Below are 26356 nucleotides of genomic sequence, written 5' to 3'. Positions count from 1 at the left end.
TTGGAGGAATTAGAGAAAGGACTGAATGAGCTGAAGGGGCTTGCAACCTGATAAGCACAACAATGCCAACCAATTAGAGGTTCCATGGACTAAACCACTACGCAATGTCTGTACATGGACTGACCCTGGGCTCCTACTGCATAGGTAGCATTAAATAGCCTTGTTGGGGCATCAGTGGTTAGACCCCAGTGTGGGGGTTGTTTGGGGGGCAGTAATGGAGGTTGGATGAGGAAGGGAACATCCATGTAGAATGGGAGGTTGAGAGGTTAGGGGTCTGATGGCCAGGAAGCCAAGAAAGAGAATAACATTTCATATGTAAATAAGAAATTCCCAATTTAATAAAAATGGAAGAAAAAAGAAAAAAACTTATGAATAACATTAATTCCAAATTATGTATTTTCCATGACTCCCTTCTAATATAATTCAATTGAAAATAAATGCAAGAAACAACAATCAGACAGAAAGTAACCGTATGACATTAATGTCTACAAGTTTTGAATATGCATAAAGATATTGCTTACTTTCCTTAATATTTTTACTACTGAGGTAAAATGGGTTCAGTTGAATTCACTAAAATAATTCCTTATGAAACTCAGTGAAGTAACCTATGTAATGAAAGTGAACTATTGAAAGTGAGTTCAGAAAACTGGTTTGATGAACGAGGCTCATGTGAAAATATTCCCAAAAGGAATTGTGTCTGAAAACTTTATGTCTACTTACATGAATATAATCATAATGGATACATAGAATGATAATCATGACCAAAATTATTACCCCTATTTATCCCCTGTCTACAGGATCTCAGATGCAGAGCCCCAGGCCAGAGACTCCTTCAGAGTCCTCCTGGGGGAAAACAGTTTACTTCAAAGTAAAATGCTGAAAAAAGTACCTGTGTTCTTTATTAGAAACTACAGTAATAAAAAGTGACACCGTTATGTGTGCCTGAGAATTCAATATGGGAGATTCTGCCCATCTAATGGTTCATGCTGCGTTTTGCTCAGGCACCTATCTTGAGGACATGGCAAAGATATTCTTTTTGATTGTTGTCTTCGTGCTTCTGAAGCTTTCCTTTCTTTTTTGCCATTTGAGTGACCCCAGGTGCTTTTGGAGAATAAAAGACGAAGAAAATTATCAAGGAGATAAAGATATTGATTGTTTCTTTTCCATTTATACCGAGCATGGTTATGTGAAGAATGATTACTTCAGTGGGAATCTAGACAAGCAGTAAGTGCATTTTTCATTTGTTCATAAATGCACACAAAGCAATCCAGGAACACTGAGTGATAAATAAGAACCTATATGATAAGATCCTCTGGCTCTCCTCCTCTAGGACAAAACTAAAAATTTTGTCATGTTACATGGTCAGTCATTTTCCTAATTATGGTGGTTTTATGCTGTTGCTTGTTTATTACCATGTGTAAATCACAATACAGTTAGATGATGAATGAATCACATCATCATCCTTGCTCTTAGAGAGATTCTGATTATGACAATTTCCATCTTAAGGTTTCATGTGATGCTATTGTATAGTGCCTTCTTTGTGGCTAAGTGTCTGAGATGTCTAGGGGTTAGGTTAGTTGACACTGACTGTCTTCTATGAGGTTGTCTTCCTGCTCAGTTTCTTTCAGCCTTTCCCTAATTAAACCACTGGGAACCTAGAATTCAGTAAAATGGTTGGATGTAAGTTTCTGCATTTGTCTCAGTCAGCTTTGTTCAGCCTCTCAGAGGACAGGCATACTAGGCTCCTGTCCTGTAACATTATTAATAGTGTCAGTTCTTGTGGCTTCCCTTGAGATGGATCCCAATTTGGGCAGGTCATCTCACCTCCTTTTCCTCAATCTCTTCTCGATTTTTGTAACTTCAATTCTTTTAGAAAAATTCCTGGGTCAGGATTTTTGACTATGGGATGGCAACCCCATCTGTCCATCTCATACCTTGTCTTTATACTGGAGGTGCACTCCACAAATTCTTTCCACCCACTGTTGGACATTTCTTCTAAGGACCCTGTATATTGCTTTTACTGTGTTTAGGTAAGGGCCTTGAATATGTGTTCTCTTCAATATTTTTAACATGAAGAGGTATTGTGTTTTGTCAAATGCCTTATCAGCATCTGAGATGATCATATTAATTTTTGAATTTGTTCTTATGGTGGACATTGCTAATGAATTTTCTTATACTGATCATTCCTAAAATCCCTGGGATGCTTTTTAAATTAACTCTCTTATAGTTCTAATAAGTGTTAGGCTTGCATCAAATGACAGCTACTTTTTCTTTTCATGAAGAGGTACAGAGTAATCATAATAACTCAGAAAATGATTCAACTGACTGTCTTTGAACAATTCATAAATATTTTCCTATTTTCACCCACAGGTACTCAACCTTGTGTTACTTTGTTTTTTTGTAAGTGTATAACCTATTTGAGGATAGCATAGATTCATTATCTCTTTCAATCCCTTTGAATAATTCTTTCGGATTTATGCATTCCCCCATGCTACTATGTGCAATCTTAAAAAAAAAGTCTTGTCTAATTTGCACTGCAGATATACTCTAATATTTTTGGCCTTCCATTGTAACTACAGTTTAAAGTTTACTCATTCTTTCCAAATCAGCATTTTTCTCATTCAGCATCTATTCATTGCGTATATTATTCCATGTATTAATCATATTCTATGAATAATAGACGTGAAGTGTGTTATTTCTCACATGTGTTTGTAGTGCATTTATATGGAATAAGATACTAATTTGTAAACAGAGCCTTCAAGTTTGAAAATTTAGAATGTCACTTCACTTTCATACCTAGGAGTAAAAGACAGGAAATGCTCATCATTTATACTCTAGACTTTCCACAGATTAAAAAATGTCCCACAACTAATAAGTAGACAATGAAGCAGCATACTAGAAAATATGACATTGTTAAAGTGTATGATATGAAAAATTTAAATATACATGGCATTATAGCTAACTTAATTTAGATAGTTATTTATTCAATGTAGGTTTTGCAGATATATAATTTATGATCCATGTATTCAAAATGTTAATGATATATATATATATATATGTGTGTGTATGTGTGTGTGTGTGTTGTGCATCTGTGTATCTGTGTGTATGTGTGTTTCTAATATCACAGTCAAGCTTAAAATACTGAGAAGATTGCTTTGAGAATCCTGAATGCTGTATCCTCAACTCTTATCTTTTTTATCACCTCATACCTACCCTATTCCCCAAATCAATATTCTGTTACATACTTCTAAGTTTAATTTTAATATAATCGAAATTATATGCTTTGTGTCCTATTAATCATTTTTACTAAGCATTTTATTTTCCAAATCCATCTAAATTTACAGCATAAGTCAAATTTATGTTACCTTCATTGTTTATATAAAGTATATTTTAGTAAAATATACTGAAATTGTAAATTACCTTCCTCAGCTCCTGAATGATTATTTACTAATTACCTTCCATATGGACCACATCATTGCCTTCACCCATTAAAAGCTTGTCATATAAAGAATAGTAATTAAATAGGATAAAACAAAAATTTCAGATAATGTATTCATTTAAACAAACTGAAAAGGAGCTCCTGCAAAAACAATAAAATATGTATGAGAAACACATACACAAATAGAAATATGCATCTTTACAAACAAGAGTCCCATAAAAATAAAAGTGCTGAAGCTGTAACATAAATGTAAAATCTGTACGCTTCAAAAGTTAATCTCCTAAAAAGTATAATTAGAAAGAATTTCCAAAATGTCACTGAGTTTACTTGTGTTTTTCTTATACTTGATATTCAGTATTCCCTTGAAACTGTTTCACCAGTGAGTTTTGTATCACCAGTGGGGATACAAATTTGTGTTGCGATTTCTTCACTATTATAGACATGGATATATTTTTAGCCTTCCCCATGAAGACCTAAGTTGGGCCAGTACCATTACTCAAGATGGTTTCCTTATTCTAGTGCAGTTTTCTTGAATTTATTATCAAAAATATTCAAGTGTCCAAAGGGATATGTTTATCTCTAGGTTTTCGGTTAAATACTACTGATCAACCCCCAACCACGTCTGACTAATTTTATTAATAGAGGTGTGAAGTACAAAGTGAGGTTAGAAACAGTCCTATCAGTTATTTCATTATTTTGGATTATTTTAGCTACTCATTTTTTTTAAAATTCTAAACTGTAGTTTGTAAGCAAAAGTCAATATTATTTGATACATTAAACCTCCATACATCAGCAATTGAAATGGATTAACTGGAATACTCAGCTTACAAAGTTCATAACTCTTTACAGAATGGCAATTACCTTAAAAAGTATGACCCAATTTCAGGTATTTTGAATGAAAGAAAAAAAACTGAGAGGGGGTTGGGATTTAGCTCAGTGGTAGAGCGCTTGCCCTAGCAAGTGCAAGGCCCTGTTCGGTCCCCAGCTCAAAAAAAAAAAAAAAAAAAAAAAAAAACCTCAGGAAATATGGAATTAAACTACAAAATATTCAAAATTTCTTATTTTTAATATTAAAAATAAGAAATAATAGAGAACATAAATCTGTTAAGTCAATTCAATACAAGCTTCAGAGCTGCAAGTTATATGCAATTACATAAGTATTTACTGTAGTCACAAAGCGTTACAGAAAATTCAAAAAACTCATGTACAACACACTGAATGACATATAATTTTTAAATAAGATTATCAAACCATTTAAAATGTATCAAAGCAGATATATCAAGTTAAAACATATTTAATAAAGGACAGTTGTTAAGTGAACACATTAGAAATAGAACAAATTTAAACCAAATAGATCCCAAATCCTGTTATGTGATTGTCAATGATTGTAGAGAAAGAATAAATTAGTAAAACTGATGGGTACATCTGAAGTCAAAGAAATTCAATCCTCAAAGGGAAAAGTTGTAGTTATAACCAACCTTATATGACTCATTTTTGTACAGCCTCAAATAGAAAATGAAAAGACATGAACTGTACGGAATAAAGAAAAGGGTGTATGAATTATTGTGGTATTCGCATCAACTATGAATTCTTTAGATTTTGCAATCATTGACACAGACAAATTTGGCAACCTATACGTCAATCCTTTATGAGGGTCATGAAATAACTTAGTGCTTCAGTAAAGAAGTATAACACTCTAGATATCCGATAATTCTCACTTCTTTTCCACACATGTTTGGTGGTAGAATGACAAGGTAAAGGCATGGGCATATTCAATGTTGGCTAAGAAATCTTTTCTTATTCATGAATGAAACATAGATATTTTACCGTGTTCAAGGAGAACAAGATGGAACTGTTGAAAATTACAAAATTAGGGAACTATGTAAATACAAAATTGATATTTTAAATACTTTATTAAATATTCAAAAGAAAAAATAGTGTCTAATTTCAGAATATTGTTAAAGATGAATTCAAAAGAAGAAGGGAACAGAAAAGTCTTTCAAGGCTAGTATATTTTACTTTGTTTTCAATTTATTTTTCATGGCTATTTTATGTATTTACATTTCAAATGGTTCCTCCTTTACCCCACTCCCATACCCCTCTACCCATCATCCAGCTCCTATGAGAATGCTTTCACTCCGACCCACCTGTAACCAAATCAAAACACTGATATTTTCCTGCACTGGGGAAATGAGCCTTCACAGTTCCAAGGCCTTCTCCTCCCATTGATACCAGCCTCTGCTAGATATGTGGCTGGAGCTGTCGGTCCCTTCATTGGTTGGTGGATTAGTCCCTGAAAGCTCTGATGGGTCAGGTTGGTTGATATTGATGTTCTTTCTATTGGATTGCTAAACCTTTATGCTACGTAAGTCCTTTTACTAATTCCTCCATAGGGGTCCCAGTGCTCAGTCCAATGCTTAGCTGCAAACATTGTCATTTGTATCAGTAAGGCTCTGGCAGAGACTCTTAGGAGACATCCCAATCACGCTCCTGTCAACAACCAGTTTTTGGCATCAGCAATAGTGACTACGTTGGTGGCTGCATATGGGATGGATGCCCAGGTGGAGGAGTCTCTGGATGACCTTTTCTTCAGTGCATGCTCCACTCTTTGTCCCTATACTTCCTTTGATAAGAATTTTGTTCTCCCTTGTAAGAAGGACTGAATCATCCACATTTTGTTCTTCCTTCTTCCATAGCTTTCATATGATTTGTGAAATATTTCTGGGGTATTCCATGCTTTTGGGCTAATATTCACTTAGCACATATCATATGTGTTCTTTTGTGACTGGATTACCTCACTCAGGAAGATATTTTCAAGTTCTATCCATTTGCAAAAAATTTCAAGTAGTCATTCTTTTTAATGCATGAATTACTATTGTGTAAATGTACCATATTTTCTGTATCCCTTTCATCGTTTAATGACATCTGGATTCTTTCATGCTTCTGGCGATTATAAATAAGAATGCTATGAACATAGCAGAGCATGTGTCCTTGTTATATGTTAGAGCATCTTGTGGGTGTATAACCATGAGTGATATAGCTGGGTCCTCAGATAGTACTATGTCCAATTCTCCGAGGCACCTCCAGACTGATCACACCAACACTGGAAGAATGTTCTTCTTTCTCCAAATCCTCACCAGTATCTTTTTTCACCTTAGTTTTTATCTTAGCCATTCTGTCTGGTATGTGGTGGAATATCAGGGTTGTTTTGATAGCATTTCCCTGATTCTCTGGTGGAACTTTTGTAGACATTTAAGTTACTATCATATCATCTGCAAAAAGTGATATTTTTGATTCTTCCTTTACAATTTTTACCACTTTGACGTCTTTTTGTTATCTAATTGCACTGACTAGGACTTCAAATACTAGGGCTTTAATAGAATAGGTAGGGAGAGAGTAGGTAGCCTTGTCCAGTCCCTAATTTTAGTGAGATTGCTTCAAATTTCTCTCCCCTTAGTTTGATGTTCGCTTCTGATTTGCTGGATATTGCTTTAACTCTATTTTGGTATGAGCCTGATGAATTCCTGATCTTTCCAAGAGTTTTCACATGAAAGTGTGTTGTATTTTGTCAAATGCTTTCTAAGCTTCTGCTTAAATGATCGTGTGCTTTTTGTCTTTGACTTTGTTTATATAGGGGATTCCATTGTTGCTTTTTCATATGTTGAACAATCCTTGCATTGCTGGGATGAAGCCTACTTGATCATGGTCAATGATCATTTTGATGTGGTCTTAGATTCAGTTTGCAAGTATTTTATTGAGTATTTTTTGTATTGATATTCATAAGAGAAATTAGTCTGAAGTTCTTTCTTCATTGAGTCTTATTGTGGTTTAGGTATAAATGGAATTGTGGTTTCAATGAACAAATTAGGTAGTGTTCTTTCTGTTTCTATTTTGTGGAATTGTTTGAAGAGTATAGATATTAGGTCTTCATGAAGTCTGATAGAATTCTGTAGTAAACCCATCTGTTCCTGGGCTCCTTTTGGTTGAGTGATTTTTAATAACTGCTGCTATTTCTTTAAAATTTATTGGACTGTTTATATGGTTGAATCTGATCCTGATTTAATTTTGGTACCTTGTATCTGTCTAGAAAATTGTCTGTATCCACCAGATTTTCCAGTTTTATTGAATATAGGGTTTTGTAGTAGGATTTGATGATTTTTTTGAATTTCCTCAGATTCTGTTTTTATGTCTCTCTTTCATTTCTGATTTTGTTAATTTGGATACTCCCTTTGTGCTCTCTGGTTAAGCTTTTTAAAGTTTTATCTATGTTGTTCATTTTCTCAAAGAAAAAGCTCCTAGTTTTTTTGATTCTCTGTGTAATTTTTTGTTTGTTCCTACTTGGTTGGTTTCATCCCTGATTTTGATTATTTCCTGCCTACTGCTCCTCTTGGGTGTATTTGCTTCTTTTTCCTAGAGCATTCAGGTGTGCTGTCAAGCTGTTAGTGTATGCTGTCTCTAGCTTTTTGTGGAGGCACTCAGAGCTATGAGTTTTCCTCTTACCACTGCTTTCATAGTATCCCATAAGTTTAACTTTCTCTACCTTAATTTTCATTGAATTCTAAAAAGTTAAGAATTTCTTTCTGTATTTTAACCTTGACAAAGTTGTCATTGAGGAGATCATTTTTCAGCTTCCATTTGTATGTCTGTTTTCTGTTTTTTCGTATGTATGTTTGTTTGTTTGTTTGGGCCTACCTTAGTCCATTGTGATCTGATAGGATGCAAAGGTTTATTTAAATCTTCTCATATCTGTTGAGGCCTCATTTGTGACCAAATGTATGGTCAGTTTTGGAGAAGTTACCATGAGGTGGTGAGAAAAAGTTATATTCTTTTGTTTTAGGATAAAATGTTCTACAGATAATATAGTTAAACCAATTTGATTCATAATTTTTTAGTTTTTCTGTGTCTCTGTTTATTTTCTGTTTCAATGATTTGTCCATCTGAGAGTGTGGTGTTGAAGTCTCCCACTATTATTGTGTGAGGAGAATTGTTGCTTTGAACTTTAATAAAGTTTCATGTATAAATGTGTGTTCTCTTGTATTTGAAGCATAGATGTTCAGAATTTAGAGTTCATCTTGGTATATTTTTCTTTTGATGTGTATGAACTGTCCTTCCTTATCTTTTTTTATAGCTTTTGCTTGAAAGTCAATTTTGCTTGACATTAATTGGCTCCTCCAGCTTATTTCTTTGAAACATTTTTTTTTTATTTTTTGGAAATTTTTTTCCAGCTTTTTACTCTTAAGTAGTTTCTGTCTTTGCCACTGAAGTGTGTTTCCCATATGCAGCAAAATGCTGTGTCTTCTTTACATATTCAGTCTCTTAGTCCATGTCACTTTATTTAGAAATTGAGTCCATTTGTATTAAGAGATATTAAGGAATAGTAATTGCTGCTTCTGATTATTTCTGTTGTTAGTGGTGGAATTATGTTTGTGTGTCTCTCTTCTTCTTTTGGTTTCATTCCAAAAAGATGACTTTCTTGCATTTTTAAGGTGTATTTTCTCTCCTTGTGTTGGAATTTTCCATCTTTTATCTTTCTAGCACTGGACTTGTGTAACGATATTGTGTAAATTTGGTTTTGCCATAAAATATATTCGTTTGTCTATCTATGGTAATTAACAGTTTTGCTGGTTATAGTAGCCTGGGCTGGCATTTCTATTCTCTTAGGGTCTGTATGACATCTGCCCAGAGAATACTGATATGATTCTGATAGTCTGCTTTTAAATGTTACCTGATCTTTTTCCCTTATTGCTTTTAATATTCTTTCTTTGTTTTGTGCATTTGGTGTTTGACTCTTATGTGAGAGGAGGAATTTTTTTCTGGTCCAATCTGTTAGTGTTCTGTAGGCTTCTTCTATGCTCATGAGCATCCCTTTAGGATAGGGAAGTTTTCTTCAATAAGATGGGTCAAGATATTCACTGCCCCTTTATTTGAGAACCTTCATTCTCTTCTATAATACTGTTTTGTTTCGTCTTCTCATTGTTTCCTGGATTTCATGAAACCTTTGGGTAAGGAGCATTTTTTGCTTTTTGCATTTTCCTTACTATTGTCTTAATGGTATCTTTTACCCCCAAAATTCTTTCTTTAATCTCTTATATTCTGTTCGTGATGTTTGCATCTATGATGCCTGATCTCTTTCCAAGTTTTACTTACTCCAGGGTTGACTCCCTTTGTGATTTCTTTATTGTTTCTATTTCTCCTTTTACATCAGGTATGGTTTTGTTTAATTCTGTCTCCATTTTGTTTGTGTTTTCCTGTAATTCTTTAAGATTTTTTTTTCCTCTTTAAGGACTTCTACTTGTTTACCTGTGGTCTCCTGTATTTCTTTAAGGCAATTATTTATGTACTTCTTAAAACCCTCTTTCATCATCGTAAAATGTGATTTTAAATCCAAATCTTGCTGTTCAATATCCAGTATCCAGTGTTGTAATATCCAGTATTTTCTGTGGTGGGAGAACTGGATACTGATGATGCCAAGTCATCTCGGTTTCTGTTGGTTAGGTCCCTGAGCTTGCCTCTTGTCATCTGGTTATCACTGATGTTATCTCTTGGTTTGTCTAACTTGAGCTTGCTCCTCCTGTTGGCCTATGTGCCTGTGAGCCTGAGTCTTAGGAGTGTGAATTTCCTGGGAGAAAACCTCTCTGCAGGCGTGTTTTGGGTTTCTAGGGCTGTGAAACAGCTTTGACCCTAGGCAAAGATTGAAATTTTCCTATCCCTTGCTGCTCTTTGATTCTTGTGCCCATCGTGCTCCAGTAGGGTTTCTCTTTGGGTAGAGTGAAGGGATAGTGGAGTCCAATCTATTCAGAGTGAGAGCACTTCTGGCAGACCAACTCTCTGCATGCTGGTTATGGGTCTGAAGAGGTGTGAGACAGTTTTATCTCTGGGCGCAAAGGAGACTGAATGGGTCCTATCCCAGGCAGTCCTGAGGTTCCCATGCCCCATGTGCTCCAGGTGGGTGTCTCTTTGGATAGTCAGAGGAGATAAAATAGGGTCCTACCTGTGGGCTTAGGAGTGAGAGTGCTCCTGGAGCCCATCTCTCTGAGGGCAAATTTTTGGTCCAGTGATCTGTGGGACAACCTTAGCTCTGGGTGCAGAAGGACTACTTGTATATTTTAGATGGAAGACTCAAAAACAGATGTAATATAGTTCAATTCATCAAATAAAAAAAATCTTTAAGATTGTGAAACTATTTTGCAAGTCTCACAAGAAGGAGCTGTATCAACATACGAATGTGTCATAAATAAATCGATAAAATCTTTGCTTAAACCTCATTATGTTTTATCTATGATTATCTTAATTAGAACACATACCCTACATGATTTTCTGTTCTATTTTCAGAATGAAACGTAGGACCATCCACTTGATTTCCTCAGTTCCATTTGTCATTAAATAAATCAATAGGAACATTCATATTTTACTCAACAATTCCCTACTAGTTAAGATTGATAATTATGTAGAAAGAGTTTGGTCCTTGAGAAAAAGAAAAGAAAATTTTCATAATTACTACTGTAAAAATCAAAAAAATATATTTAATTGTACTTACAGGCTATATATAAATAACACCTATTCTTAACCCTGGATCACACATAAATATTTCAATGTTTTCAAGAAAATAAGATGGAACTTTAGACAATTTTAAAAATTGATGAATCCTGTAAACATAAAATTCATCTTTAAAAACTTTATTAATAAATGAGAAGAAAAAACCATAGTGTCTTATTTCAGAACAGAGTTGAAGAACAGGTTAAAAGAAGAAGAAAACAGAAAACTCTGTAAATGCTTAATATATTTTCATATATTAGACAAAAGAATACAAAACTGAAATAATGAAGTTCAAATCATGAAATTAAAAAAATCTTTGAGATTAATATATTATTTTTCAGTTCTCACATCCTAATATATCACAATAAAAAACTGCGTCAACATAAAATGGGCCATAAAAATACAATAATCTTTGCTTAACCCACATTTACTTTAATTTATGTTTATAATAATTAGAACTCATTCACCCATGATTGGTGTGCTCTGTTTTTAGGGTGACACGCAAGACCATTCATTTGATTTCCTCTGTTTATTTTGCCATTGAAGAAATCAATAGGAACGTTCATATTTTACCCAACATTTCCCTACTAGTTAAGATTGAGTGTAACCTATTTGAGGACAATGTGAATAGAGTTTGGTCCTTGAAAAAAAAGGAAATTATTCCTAATTACTACTGTAAACATCAGAGAAGATATTTAATTGTACTCACGGGACCTCCATGGTTAACATCTTACAATCTTGGACCATTCCTGTTCTTCTCCAGAACTCCAGAGGTAAGTCCCATAGTGTTACTTTTAATAAGATATTATCTTACTGTATTCTGAGATTCTGAGTACAAAGGCTGAAAAAAGAAAGGTAAGGGATTTTTCTATTCTGATCTATTAAACATAAAAGTTAGACATTTTATTTGGGAAACACAGCAATTTTATGACAAATGACCTGCAGATACAACATGATGTGAAATGTTTTACCAGAAGACTTAGTTTATCTGTATTAGAATAGGAATTCACAAGAAGCTGGATATGATTTTAATAATAAGAGAAAGAATTCACACTTTCTCACACTTCTAGCATGTACCCTAACACATTAGGTCTTAGATTGAGCTCTATGCATTCCATTTTCTTCATAGTGATACTTCTGGTCAATTTCTTTCAGCTTTACTGTGGTTATTTTCATTTCCGAACTGACCAGGAACAGTTTCCTCATCGCTACCAGATGTCACCCAAGGACACATCTCTACCACTAGCAATGGTGTCCCTTGCAGTTCATTTCAGATGGAACTGGATAGGGGTGATCGTTACAGATGATGACCAAGGAATTCAATTCCTTTCTGAATTGAGAACAGGAGTAGAAAAAAGCACTGTCTGTGTAGCATTTGTCACTATTACCACAGATGATCGGATGTTATACTTTAAAATGATTCATAAATATTATCACCAAATCATAATGTCATCAGCAAAAGTTGTGATCGTCTATGGGGATAAAGAATCGCTTATACAATATAATTTCATGCTATGGAAATCTAAAAACGTTCAGAGACTCTGGGTCAGTGTGTCACAATTTGATACGATCACAATGATAGGAGAGTTCATGCTTCACTCCTTGCATGGGAGCATTATTTTTTCACATCAGCACTCTGAGATGTCTGGTTTTAAAAAATTTATTCAGAAAGTGAACCCTTCTAACTATAGTAATGATATTTCTTTTGCTAAACTGTGGTGGACTTTCTTTAAATGTTCTTTGCCACCACCTAATTGTACAACACTGAAGAACTGTCCAAGCAAAATTCTATCTAAATGGTTTTTTATATCACCACTTGGAATGTCTATGAGTGATATATGTTACAACTTATACAATGCTGTGTATGCTGTGGCCCACTCACTTCATGAGATGCTTCTGCAACATGTAGAAATATACTCAAACAATGATGGAAAGATAGTGGAATTTAACTCCTGGAAGGTAATAATTCTTAACACTGCATGGCATATATATCATGAGATAGCATTCATAAATGGAATTATAAAGTAAAATAAATCTAAGTAAATAATCTTTAACCTAATTACACATATTTCTGGACTCAATCGCCACAAAATAGGCATATCATTTTAGTGTCATAACTTATGTGATAGTCAACAATGTCACCCAAGTCTGCATTTTACAATTGTAGTCATAAATATTTCATCTGACATTTCAATCATATATGCATCGTAACTTTATCATTTGAAATTTCTTTCTCATGAAATTAGTAAATGAAGTTAAGACAATTACTTGACTTTTACTTGATAAAATATATTCTAATGTATGTAATAAACACATCTCAAATAATTTAAAATTCATTTTTATATTTTGAACATTTGAGTATTTAGTTTTACTATCTTAGGCTCAAATAATATTAGTGCCAGAAGAAATGGACAATTTATTACTGTTCTCCAAACATAAAATTTATGTGTTCATGAGAGCATCAAATACAGTTAAAAATGGTATTTTTAAAACATAGTGAAACTTTAAATGAATATAGAAGATACTTTGCTTTTTTAGTACTAAATTCTTCTGATAAAGGTTGATTTGGGGAGTGGATAATGGATATAAATAAAATTACATACCTTATAATTTCTGTATTAATGTGTAAGCATAGTTGAAACTAAAATGACAAATATGTTTCAGATATTCTCTTTACTGAAGACCATACAATTTGTAAATCCTGCTGGAGACCTTGTGAACATGAACCAGAATATAAAACTGGGCACAGAGTATGACATTTTCTATGTCATGGATTTTAGAAAACAGGAAGGACTTAAAATGAAAATAGGAAGATTTTCTGGTCATTTTCCAAATGATCAACAACTGTTTATGTCTGATGAAATGATAGAGTGGGCAACGGATATCAAGCAGGTAATTTGGTCATGCTCTCATGCATTTGTTTCATAAGATAAAAATCTAAATATGTTCATAAAAGTTTTATCAGTAAAAAACAAAACAATGTAATTTTACTTAATAACATGATACTTGTGTGTAAAAGGAGTTATTTTAGCAGGCTTTCTCTTGTGAATTGCTACAGCATTTGACACATATGTTAAACTGTTTATTTCTATAATGTATTCGATTTTCTTCAGACTCTAGCCTCCATATGTAGTGTGCCTTGCAGACCAGGACTCAGAAAATACTTTCAGGAGGGAAAGGCTGTCTGCTGTTTTGATTGTTACCCCTGCCCAGAAAACGAAATTTCCAACATGACAGGTAAGGGTATGTATAAACGTCTAGTGCATTGGGGCCCCTAGATACGTTCGCACACAACCAGGACACAGAGGGTGCAGAGCAAAGGCAGAGGAAAGTGCACGTAGTTGCAATCTTTATTAATCCTTATATAAATATCAATATGCATTACTACAATTTCCATTTTGGCAAGATACCATGAGATCATTAATCACACGATACGAGGAACAACTGAGGCAAGACTAAATAAATAAATATGACTAAACAAAAGTTTCTTCTCAAAATATTAACATACCAAATCACCCTTATTATTATAAAAGTTTGCTCACCATAACCAAGAGAACATGAGAACCGCTTCCACAGAAACAGGACATAGCAGAACATAGTTTTAGGTCAAGTGAGAAAAACATTTTCTTCTCAAGGACAGCATTCCAGCCCCTACTTGCACCTGTCACGAGTCCTTACTTGACCGTGCCTGGGAGCTGCATCTCTATGCCTCCACAGTTCCTTCTTTTTTCTTTTGTTTTAAAAGTAACATTTCCCATAGCATAGCTAAATATCCTGGAGGGATTTAAACATGTAAAAATAAAGCAACATAATACATAATGCACATAATATTATGGCAAAACAAGCTCCTCCTAAGCTATGGAAAATACTTTGAAGCCAAGCCTTGGGATCTAATCCTGTCAACTGATCAGTCAATAATTTAGTTATTTCTTCAGGGTAGTATCTTCTACCTGTTTACCAAAAAATGTATGAAAATCATATTTCAAGGCATTAATTATCTTTGTAGCACTTTCATTACCTTCTAAATAGGCTTGAATTAACTTCCAATCATGTTCTGTATCATTATTCATATATTCAGTAAAACAAAAAGTAGTAAAATTCCAATCACATCTTTTTTTACTCCATTTTTATTAAATTGGGTATTTCTTATTTACATTTGAATTGTTACTCCCTTTCCCAGTTTCCAGGCCAACAGCCCCCCAACCCCTCCACCTCCCCTTGTATATGGGTGTTCCCCTCCCTATCCTCCCCCTATTACACCTTCCCCCCATTATTGACCTCCCCCCAACAATCACATTCACTGGGGGTTCAGTCTTAGCAGGACCAAGGGCTTCCCCTTCCACTGGTGCTCTTACTAGGCTATTCATTGCTATCTATGCAGTAGGAGCCCAGAGTCAGTCCATGTATAGTCTTTGGGTAGTGGCTGAGTCCCTGGAAGCTCTGGTTGGTTGGCATTGTTGTTCATATGGGGTCTCAAGACCCTTCAAGCTATTTCAGTCCTTTCTCTTATTCCTTCAACGGGGGTCCCGTTCTCAGTTGAGTGCTTTGTTGCTGGCATTCACCTATGTATTTGCCATATTCTGGCTTTGTTTCTCAGTAGAGATCTCCATCCGGTACTTGTCAGCTTGCACTTCTTTGCTTCATCCATCTTAAATAGTTTATTGGCTGTATATGTATGGGCCACATATGGGCATTCCTTCAGCCTCTGTTCAAAACTTTGCCTCCTTATTCCCTCCCAAGGCTATTCTTGTTCCTTTTTTTTTAATCTTTATTAACTTGAGTATTTCTTATTTACATATCGATTGTTATTCCCTTTCCTAGTTTCTGGGCCAACATCCCCCTAACACCTCCCCCTCCCCTTCTATATTGCTGTTCCCTTCCCCATCCTCCCCCCATTAACGCCCTCTCCACAACAACCATGTTCACTGGGGGTTCAGTCTTGGCAGGACCAAGGTCTTCCCTTTCCACTGGTGCTCTTACTAGGCTATTCATTGTTACCTATGAGGTTGGAGCCCAGGGTCAGTCCATGTATAATCTTTGGATAGTGGCTTAGTCCCTGGAAGCTCTGGTTGCTTGGCATTGTTGTTCATATGGGGTTTTGAGCCAGTTCAAGCTCTTCCAGTCCTTTCTCTGATTCTTTCAACGGGGGTCCCATTCCCAGTTCAGTAGTTTGCTGCTGGCATTCGCCTATGTATTTGCTGTATTCTGGCTGTGTCTTTTAGGAGAGATCTACATCCGGTTCCTGTCGGCCTGCACTTCTTTGCTTCATCCATCTTATCTAATTGGGTGGCTGTATAAGTATGGACCACATGTGGGGCAGGCTCTGAACAGGTGTTCCTTCTGCCTCTGTTTTAAACTTTGCTTCCCTATTCCATCCCAAGGGTATTCTTGTTCCCATTTTAAAGAAGGAGTGAAGCATTCGCATTTTGGTCATCCCTCTTGAGTTTGATGTGTTCTGTGCATCTAGGGCAATTCAAGAATTTGATCTAATAGCCACTTATCAATGAGTGCATACCATATGTGTTTTTCTGTGATTGCGTTACCTCACTCAGGATGATATTTTCCAGTTCCATCCATTTGCCTATGAATTTCATAAAGTCAATGTTTTTGATAGCTGAGTAATATTCCATTGTGTAGATGTACCACATTTTCTGTATCCATTCCTCTCTTGAAGGGCATCTGGGTTCTTTCCAGCTTTTGGCTATTATAAATAAGGCTGCTATGAACATAGTGGAGCACGTGTCTCTGTTATACGTTGGGGCATCTTTTGGGTATATGCCCAATCACATCTTAAATCCACATGTTTTTCAATAGATAAGATCTCGACCCAACTGTTCTACTGTTTGTTTTAAAACTTCTATTTGATGTTGAATGTAGTATCAATTCTAGTTTTTTCTTTCCATAACTCATGTGAATCTTTATGCCAGTTTTCAAAAAAATGCTTTGTCTGAATAGATGTTTTCAATGCCATACTGGAAAGTACTGCCAAGTTATAATGGAATCTCAAAATAGATTTGAATTGCCTTTCCATAATGGCTGGGGATGATGAAACTCTTATAGAAAGTGTTTCACAGCCATTTGAGACTCTTCTCTTAGAATTCTCCATTTAAATCTACATCTAAACATTAAATTGGATATTTTTAGTACCTACTTTCCTGAGATCATTCTATTTTTTGGATATTAGTACTCCTTTGAATGGGAAAGGGGTAAAAATATTTACCAATCCTTATGCTGCTATGTTTTCTAATATTTGGTGTTCATTGCTTTAGAGAAGATGTACAATTACATAATGCCTCATTATGAATTTCTAGTTTTAGTCCCTGACCAATGGATCTTTTCTTCAGAAAGATGTGTCTTATGTCAATGCATTCTTTTGACCATTTACTTACACTCAGGTAAAATGTGTCTAATTTTATGTTGAAGCCTTTGATCCAATAAGACTGGAGAATTGCTGTATAGAGATAAATATGTATCTATTTATAGTCTATAATCTGGCATCCTGCTTAACCTACACCAGTTCTTAAAGAAGGCTTTTCCTCCTAGCATGTATTTCTGGATTGTTTATGCAATAACAAAGATTCAAGGGTATGGGAATTTATCTTTCATCCTCAATTTCATTCCACTGGCCAATGTTCCTAGTTTTATGCAAATTGAATGCAATTTTTGTACTACAGTTCTATAGTACAACATGAAATCAGAAATGGTGATTCATCCAGCAGTTTTCTTATTTTTCAGGATATCTTAGGTATCACATGACATTAGGAAATAGTGTTTCAAGATCTGTAAAAATGAATGATGGCATTTTGATGGGATTGATTGAATCTATATGTTTAAGTTGGAAGGATGATTATTTTACTGTTATTCAACTGATCCAAGACAGTTGGGGGTCTTTTTATATTATGGTACTACTTAAATTACTTTCTTCAAAGATTTGAGGTTCATGTTTTTTTATTCAACTTTCATCTGTTTAGTCATAGTTTCCATAAGATATTCTGCATTATTTGAGTTTATTATGAAGGGTCTTGTTTCTGTACTTTCTTTTTCAGTCAATTTGTCATTTGTATGTATGGAACCTTCTGATTGTGTTTGTGTGTGTGTGTGTGTGTGTGTGTGTGTGTGTGTGTGTGTGTGCTAATGTTTCTGTGTGTCTGTGTCTGTGTGTGTTTGTGTTAATCTTATACCCAGCCATGTTCTGATAAATTTTGTAAGCTGCAGGAATCCTCTAGTGGAATATTTAGGGTTAAATGTTTTTACATCATATCATCTATAAGTGATGCTTTGACTTCATTTTCTCTATATTGTGTTGCTTGATAAAATTCAGAGTCCTATTGCTCTAGTAAAAATGCAAAGTACTGTAATTAATAGATAGTGAAATAGTGGATTTGACTTGATCCTGATTTTAATTAATTAACTATTTAGTTAGTTAGTTAGTTAGTTAACAAGTTAGTTAGTTAATCTTTTTTTTTTTTTCGGAGCTGGGGACCGAACCCAGGGCCTTGCACTTGCTAGGCAAGCGCTCTACCACTGAGCTAAATCCCCAACCCCTAGTTAGTTAATCTTAATGCTGTACCCTTCCCGTTCAACGTGTAAATCAAAACCTACCATACCTCCATCTGCTTCATTATTGAGAGGTGTGGTCCCTGTAATTATCACTCTATCCTGGCACAACAAGTTTTGCAGGGATAGGTTCATCCTTGCCCACTAAGACCAGAAATGACAATTATCAAGTTTGAGCTGCATGTCTACTATATACCTGATATTTGCTCTTTGGTTGATAACTCAGGTTCTAAATGCTCTGTTTAGCACTGTACTCCATTTTATAATTGGATTATTTGGTTTGATAAGGCTTACCTTCCTGAGGTCTTTGTATACTGAGGGATATTAGCCCTCTGCCTTATGTAGGGTTGGGGAAGACACTTTTTTTTTTTGAAATGATATCTTTATTATCTGTGATGGTTAGGTTTTTTGTTTGTTTGTTTGTTTTTGCTTTTTGTTTTTATTAATTGAGTATTTCTTATTTACATTTGAGTGTTATTCCCTTTCCGGTTTCGGACAAACATCCCCCCCTCCCCTTCCTTATGGCTGTTCCCGTCCCCATCCTCCCCCCATTGCCGACCTCCCCCCAACAATCTAGTTCACTGGGGGTTCAGTCTTAGTAGAACCACTTTTACAATCTGCAGGTTGTCTTATGACTGTGTCCTCTGCCTTACAGAAGACTTTCAGTTTCATGACTTCCTATTTACCAATTGTTGTTCTTTCAAACTGGGTCACAAATATTCTGCTCAGAAAAACTTGTTTCCTGTTCCAAAGAGTTCAATTCTATTCCCCACTTTCTCTTCCATTATACTTAGTGTATACAGTTTTATGTTGAATTCTTCATCCCTTTGAACTAGCGTTTTGTTCAGGGTGACAAATATGGATCTAATTATACCAATCCCACTTGTTAAAGATGCTTTCATGTTTCCATTGTATGGTTTTGGACTCTTTGTCAAAAAATCAAATGTCCATAGAGCTTTAGTTTTATATCTTGGACTTTGATTCTTCCATTTGATTAATCTGTCATTTTTTTATACCAATAGCATGCATTTTTAAAACTATTATTCTGTAAAACAGCGTGAGGGATGCTGATTCATCCAGAAGTTCTTTCATGTTCAGGATTTTATTTAAACTATCCTGTTTATTAATTTCCTCCTCCTCCTCCTCCTCCTCCTCCTCCCCTCCTCCTCCCTCCTCCTTCTCTTCCTCTTATTTTCTGTGTGAAGTTTAGAATTGTTTCCTAAAGTCTCTATAAAGAATTCTGTTAGATATAACTAAGACACATGCTCCACTATGTTCATAGCAGCCTTATTTATAATAGCCAGAAGCTGGAAAGAACCCAGATGCCCTTCAATAGAGGAATGGATACAGAAAATGTGATACATCTACACAATGGACTATTACTCAGCTATCAAAAACAATGACTTTATGAAATTCATAGGCAAATGGATGGAACTGGAAAATATCATCCTGAGTGAGGTAACCCAATTACAGAAAAAAACACATGGTTTGTACTCATTGATAAGTGGATATTAGCCCAAATGCTCGAATTGCTCTAGATGCACAGAACACATGAAACACAAGAAGGATCACCAAAATGCGAATGCTTCACTCCTTCTTTAAAAGGGGAACAAGAATGACATTGGCAGGGAATAGCGAGGCAAAGTTTAGAACAGAGGCAGAAGGACCCCCCATTCAGAGCCTGCCCCACATGTGGCCCATACTTATACAGCCGCCCAATTAGATAAGATGGATGAAACAAAGAAGTGCAGGCCAACAGTAACCGGATGTAGATTTCTCCTGAGAGACACAGCCAGAATACTGCAAATACATAGGCAATGCCAGCAGCAAACCACTGAACTGAGAACAGGACCCCAAGTTGAAGGAATCAGAGAAAGGACTGGAAGAGTTTGAACAACAATGCCAACCAACCAGAACTTCTAGGGACTAAGCCACTACCCAAAGACTTTACATGGACTGACCCTGGGCTCCAACCTCATAGGTAACAGTGAATAGCCTAGTAAGAGCATCAGTGGAAGGGGAAGCCCTTGTTCCTGCCAAGACTGAACCCCCAGTGAACGTGATGGTTGGGGGCAGGGTGGTAATGGGGGGAGGATGGGGAGGGGAACACCTATAGAGAAGGGGAAGGGGAGGGATTAGGGGGATGTTGGCCTGTAAACCGGGAAGGGGAAAAATAATCGAAATGTAAATAAGAAACACCCAAGTTAATAAAGATGGGGAAAAAAAGAAAGAAAAAAAGAAAGAAAGAGAGAGAGAGAGAGAAAAAGAGAGAGAGAAAGAGAGAAAGAAAGAAAGAAAGAAAGAAAGAAAGAAAGAAAGAAAGAAAGAAAGAAAGAAAGAAAGATAGGAAGAAATAGGGCCAGGCTGTGATGGTGCAAACCTTTAAAGACAGCACTCTGGAGGCAGGTGAACCTGAGTTCCAGACCAGTGTGGTCTAGGATGAGTTCCAGGATAGCTGGGGCTACACAAAGAAACCCTGTCTTAATGCCATCCCCATTCCCCACCAAAAGCCATAGTCTTTCAGCTGTGTTAGCTTCAAATTTAGGGAGTGGCAAACTTCACAATTTATTCATATGTAGGCATTCTATTAATCTTTTTTTGAAACAATAAAAATAAGTATCAAGCCTGCAAATTGCTGGGTGTGGCTACTACTAGCTTTATCAGCAAAGTTCCTACTTTCAAATCTTAATTCTCAATTTGATGATATTAGTATGGAGCCATCATGAAAGACATTTAGTGCCCTACAAGTTAGTTACACAACGTCCTCTCCCTTTCGACTCTTCCCTTCCTCTTCTCTCCCCTCCTCTCTCCCTTCTGCTCTCCACTTCTCCTCTCCTGAAGGAAGTATGCCTTCAACAAACACATTTCAGCCTCCAAAACAAAGAAATACACGTTCAGTTTTGGAAACACTAAATCTACACTACTATTATTAAACTAAGTTACAGGTAGACAGATCGAAGCAAAGTTCTAAAACCCAATAAGGATATAACAGAAAAGAATACTTTATACATTTTTAAAGCAGTAAAAAACATTTTTTAAAATTGCATCATTTCTCCCTTAACTTCCCTCACTTCAAACACCCCGATTCATTACCCCTCCTTGCTCTCTTTCAAATTCATGTCCACTTTTTCCTTTATTATTACATGCATATGTGTGTGTGTGTGTGCATATATGTAGCAGTAGTTAATTAATCCTCCGTAATTACCCAGAGGCAGCAGCACAAGTACCTCACTACCTGCCCCAACATGGGTATTTGTAAACGATTTGTAAATGACTGGTTAACTCCCAACAGATAAAATAAATGGAAGAGTTCTTTGTGCAGTGCAATTATGGGATTTCCCTACCAAGTAAATAGACTTTTAGCATATCAGCAGAGAAAAAGAATCAGTTGTAATGCAGAAAAACAGAAATAAGTGGAGAAGTATACTCACTAATATATCTTGACCAACATGCTGTTTTCCTTTTTCTTTATGGGGTCCTAAAACCAATTTTCCAGTAGAAAAAAATGTTCTATGCAATGTTTTATAAACTTTCAAACCATGTTGCTCAACAAAAAAGTATGTATCTCATGGTCTTATAAGATCTAGGGGAAAATAATAATACGCAAACAAAACAATCACAAACTAGACATGTTTAGTGGCCTGTAACTTAGCATTTAGGAAACTGAGGTAGAAGAACTGCAAACTGCAAGTCCACCTGGGCTACACACAGGAACCCCTAGTGCAATAGGGAGAATTTAATGACACAGACGCGGTTACTACTGTACACTGTGTTCTAATAGTCTATATATTAACATACAAGCAGGAATTGAAGATCCTTTGGCTCTGGAACTAGAAGGGCCAAAGGGTCACATTCGCCCTGGACTATAAGCTGTGTGATTCTTGCCTATTTAATCTCTGTCTCTAAGCCTTAATTTCCTTCTTTTAAATGGTATTAAACCAATTCTGAGAACATCGAAGAGTTTATGCCTGGGAAAGGAAGAGTGACTGGTGTAAGCTAAGCACTGTAGTATTTCCCTTCCCTTAACACTAATGCTACAGTTGTATTGGGGACACAATAGCGAGCTCTAGGTCTCTACAAAGCCTAACATGATCCAAATAAAAATGTGTCACCACAAAAAAACAAAAAAAAAGAATTCTGTTAGAATTTTCCTGAGAATTGCATAATTGCAATGACTCAATAGGTTTCTTTTCTCAACATGGACTATTTTACCATTACTCCTACCAATGAATGATCTTGGGAATCTTCCCATTTTGGATATTTTCATCCATTTTTTTCAACTTTGAGAATACTTTTATGACTGATCCCTTACATGTAAAATTGGCATTAAAATTGAAATGTATCACTAAATTCAGAGGAATTAATTTGTCACCAATAATTTTCTTTTTTCTTTTGTGATTTTTGTTTACTGCATTACTTTTAGAAAAGAACAAATATTTATAATACAATAAGAATTACAGTACACTTTAAACTATTCCTTAAAAATGATATATTAAAAGTTCAACATCACTTATTCTTTCTTTTTCCATTTTTACTGAATTGGGTATTTCATATTTACATTTGAAATGTTAATCCCTTTCCCTTGTTCCCTGTACATTAGTCCCCTAATCCTTCCTGCCTTTCTTCTATAAGGATATTCCCCTCCCCATTTACCCACCGCCCCCCAGCAGTCTCCTACCCTGGGTGTCCAACCTTGGCAGAACCCAGGGCTTCCCCTTCCACTGGTGCCCCCAAAAGGCTATTCACTGCTACATACACAGTTGGAGCCCAGGATCAATCTATGTATAATCTTTGAGTAGTGGTTTAGTCCCTGGAAGCTCTGGTTGGTTGGCATTGTTGTTCTTACGGTGTTGCAAGCCCGTTTAGCTGTTTCAGGCTTTCTCTCATTCCTCCAATGGGGTTCCAGTTCTCAGTTCAGTCCCATTTTCACCTCTGTATTTTACGTGTTCTGACTGTGTCTCTCAGGAGAGATCTATATCGGGTTCCTGCAAGCATGCATGTCTTAGCTTCATCCATCTTATCTAGTTTGGATGGCTATATGTATATGGGCCACATGTGGGGCAGACTCTGAATGGCCATTCTTTCAGTCTCTTCTCTAACCTTTGACTGTCTATCCCCTCCTATGGATATTTTTGTTTCCCTTTTAAAGAAAAAGGGAAGCATCCGCATTTTGGTCAGCCTTCTTGAGTTTCATGTGGTTTGTGCATTGCATCTTGGGTAATCGAACATTTGGGCTAATATCCACGTATCAATGAGTGCATACCATGTATGTTTATCTGTGATTGGGTTACCTCTTTAATCTATAGATTGCTTTTGGTTAGATGGCCATTTTTTTCTATGTTAATCCTACTATCATATGAGCATAGGTGATCATTTCATCTTCAGAGGTCTGCCTCGGTTTTTCTCAGTAGTCGGAAGTTCTCATTGTACTGATATTTCACTTGCTGGGAAAGAGTTAGGCCAAGATATTTTGTATTATTTTTGGCTATCGTAAAGGGTGAGGTTTCCTTAATTTCTTTCTCAGACTGATGTTTGTATAAAGAAGGTTTCTGATTTGTTTGAGTTAATTTTTTATCTTGCCTCTTTGCTGAAGTTGTTCATCAACTGTAAGAGTTTTCTGATGAAATTTTGAGGGTCAATTATATGTAACAATATAGTTCAGATACCACTGTTTCGAAAAATCAAAAAGGAAATACAAAATGAACACAAATGTACATCTTTCAATGCACAGACTCAGTAAAGGAAAGTGTATCACTATTCATTTTGATCTATTAGCTTAATTTGGTTTTAAAAACTGAATAAACTTTTGTGTAATCTGTATGTATAAAAGTTGATGGAATCTCAAAAACCTCCACCTACTACAATCTGACAAGATTATTTTCAAGGCATTTTCCCATTTTCCATTATTTACTGCATGGTATTTTTTAGTTATTATAGAAATAGGAGTACTGCATATGAAATCTTACATAAGTAAGTAAAATTGGCAGATACCATGCCCTACCACAATTCACACATTGAATAATGAAACTGAATGTAATATTTTGAGAAATAGAAAACTTAGGTGATTATTTTTCATGTTGTCTCTTCCTCCCTTGACATTATCAGTCCTTTTCTATGATATACTTATTTTGAAGACTATAGTATGAGTATATTGTTTCTTTTCCTACGTTTCCTAAAAATAATCCATAAGACTCCTCATAAGTCTTTTTCGAATTTATGGAATTTTTATTAAGTGCCCTTACACATACATTCACAAACACACATACACATATGCACAAACACACACAATAATTGATATTTGTTTCTCAGGGGAAGACAATTTTACTCACTCTTTATATTCCCTCATTATCTGTAAATATCTCAGATAGAACTTTACATGATGTGCCTTCTGTTTCCCAATGTGTCATGGTTTTGGTTTTGGTTTATATCAGCTCAGGCTTAAGAAGCCACTTATGGTGAAATATTTATGGGTACTATTTATGATCATTCTAAAAATTATACACTCATATAAAACTCTCTGCGCCACTAGCTCTTACACTTTGCAAACCATTTCTTTTGCAATTTTCTAGCCTTAATTAACTTTGTAGATATATCCATTGGGCTGAATCCCAGAACTTTAAATTTTTATTGACTATGATTCTCTCTAACAATGTACTTTCAAATATAAGTATTCATAATGAATTGTAAAGACAACAATTGTTTGTATTGGTAAGAACAAATGTTTAGAAAAGAGTTTGAGATTAATTTGATAATTAGTATCCTATTTTATAAAGTTCCCATACCTATGACTGCATCTAACAAAAGATGTAATTCTAAATGAATTAAGATTTTCTAAAGCATAAGTTTAGTGTATCTTGTGATTATTCTAGAAAAATTAAAACTGATATTTCCCTTACTATACTAGACATGGATGAATGTGTGAAGTGTCCAGAGGATGAGTATGCCAACACAGATAAAACTCACTGTCTCAAAAAAGTTGTGACCTTTCTGGATTATGAAGACCCTTTGGGAATGACTCTGGCTGCTTTGGCTCTGTGGTTCTCTGCTCTTACAGCTATTGTACTCTGTGTCTTCTTGAAACACCGAGACACTCCCATAGTCAAGGCCAATAATGAAACTCTCAGCTACGTCTTGCTCATCTCCCTCATATTTTGTTTTATCTGTTCCTTGCTCTACATTGGTCATCCTAGTATGGCCAGTTGCATCCTGCAGCAGACCACATTTGCCATCGTTTTCACTGTGGCTGCTTCTACTGTCTTGGCCAAGACAATTACTGTAGTCCTAGCATTTAAGATCACTCTTCCAGGAAGAAGACTCAGGTGGCTGCTGCTTTCAGGGGCACCTAATTACATCATTCCCATATGCGCTATGATCCAAATGATTCTCTGTGGAATCTGGCTAGGAATTTCTCCTCCATTTGTTGATGCTGATCTACACATGGTACATGGACATATCATCATTGTTTGCAACAAAGGTTCAGTGATTGCTTTCTACTCTGTCCTAGGATACATGGGCTCACTTGCTCTATCAAGTTTCACTGTAGCTTTCTTGGCCAGGAATCTGCCTGACACATTCAATGAAGCCAAGCTCCTGACATTCAGCATGTTGGTATTCTGCAGTGTCTGGATCACCTTCCTCCCTGTCTACCACAGTACCAAAGGCAAGGCTATGGTTTTGGTGGAGGTCTTCTGTATCTTGACCTCCAGTGCAGGGTTGCTTCTTTGTATATTTGTCCCAAAGTGCTACATTATTCTGTTGAGACCACAAATAAATTATTTTCATAATTTTAGGAAAATGCATGCTAAAGCTACAAATATCAACTGA

The 26356-nt window shown here is 35.7% G+C and overlaps 1 protein-coding gene across 1 annotated transcript; it reads left to right on the top strand.

Moving 5' to 3' along the window:
* Window positions 1-1018: 1018 nt before the first annotated feature.
* On the top strand, window positions 1019-26356 carry LOC116894241 (vomeronasal type-2 receptor 116-like). Its single transcript, XM_032895946.1, has 6 exons — window positions 1019-1224; window positions 11469-11748; window positions 12131-12934; window positions 13640-13867; window positions 14089-14212; window positions 25437-26356. Exons 1-6 carry the CDS (start codon window positions 1019-1021, stop codon window positions 26354-26356), a joined length of 2562 nt encoding a protein of 853 aa, XP_032751837.1.

The sequence above is a fragment of the Rattus rattus genome, chromosome 2 (genome assembly GCF_011064425.1).
Source record: "Rattus rattus isolate New Zealand chromosome 2, Rrattus_CSIRO_v1, whole genome shotgun sequence".
NCBI classification, from domain to species: domain Eukaryota; kingdom Metazoa; phylum Chordata; class Mammalia; order Rodentia; family Muridae; genus Rattus; species Rattus rattus.
The sequence above is the reverse complement of the archived record's forward strand: the minus strand, read 5'-3'. Positions and strand labels throughout refer to the sequence as shown.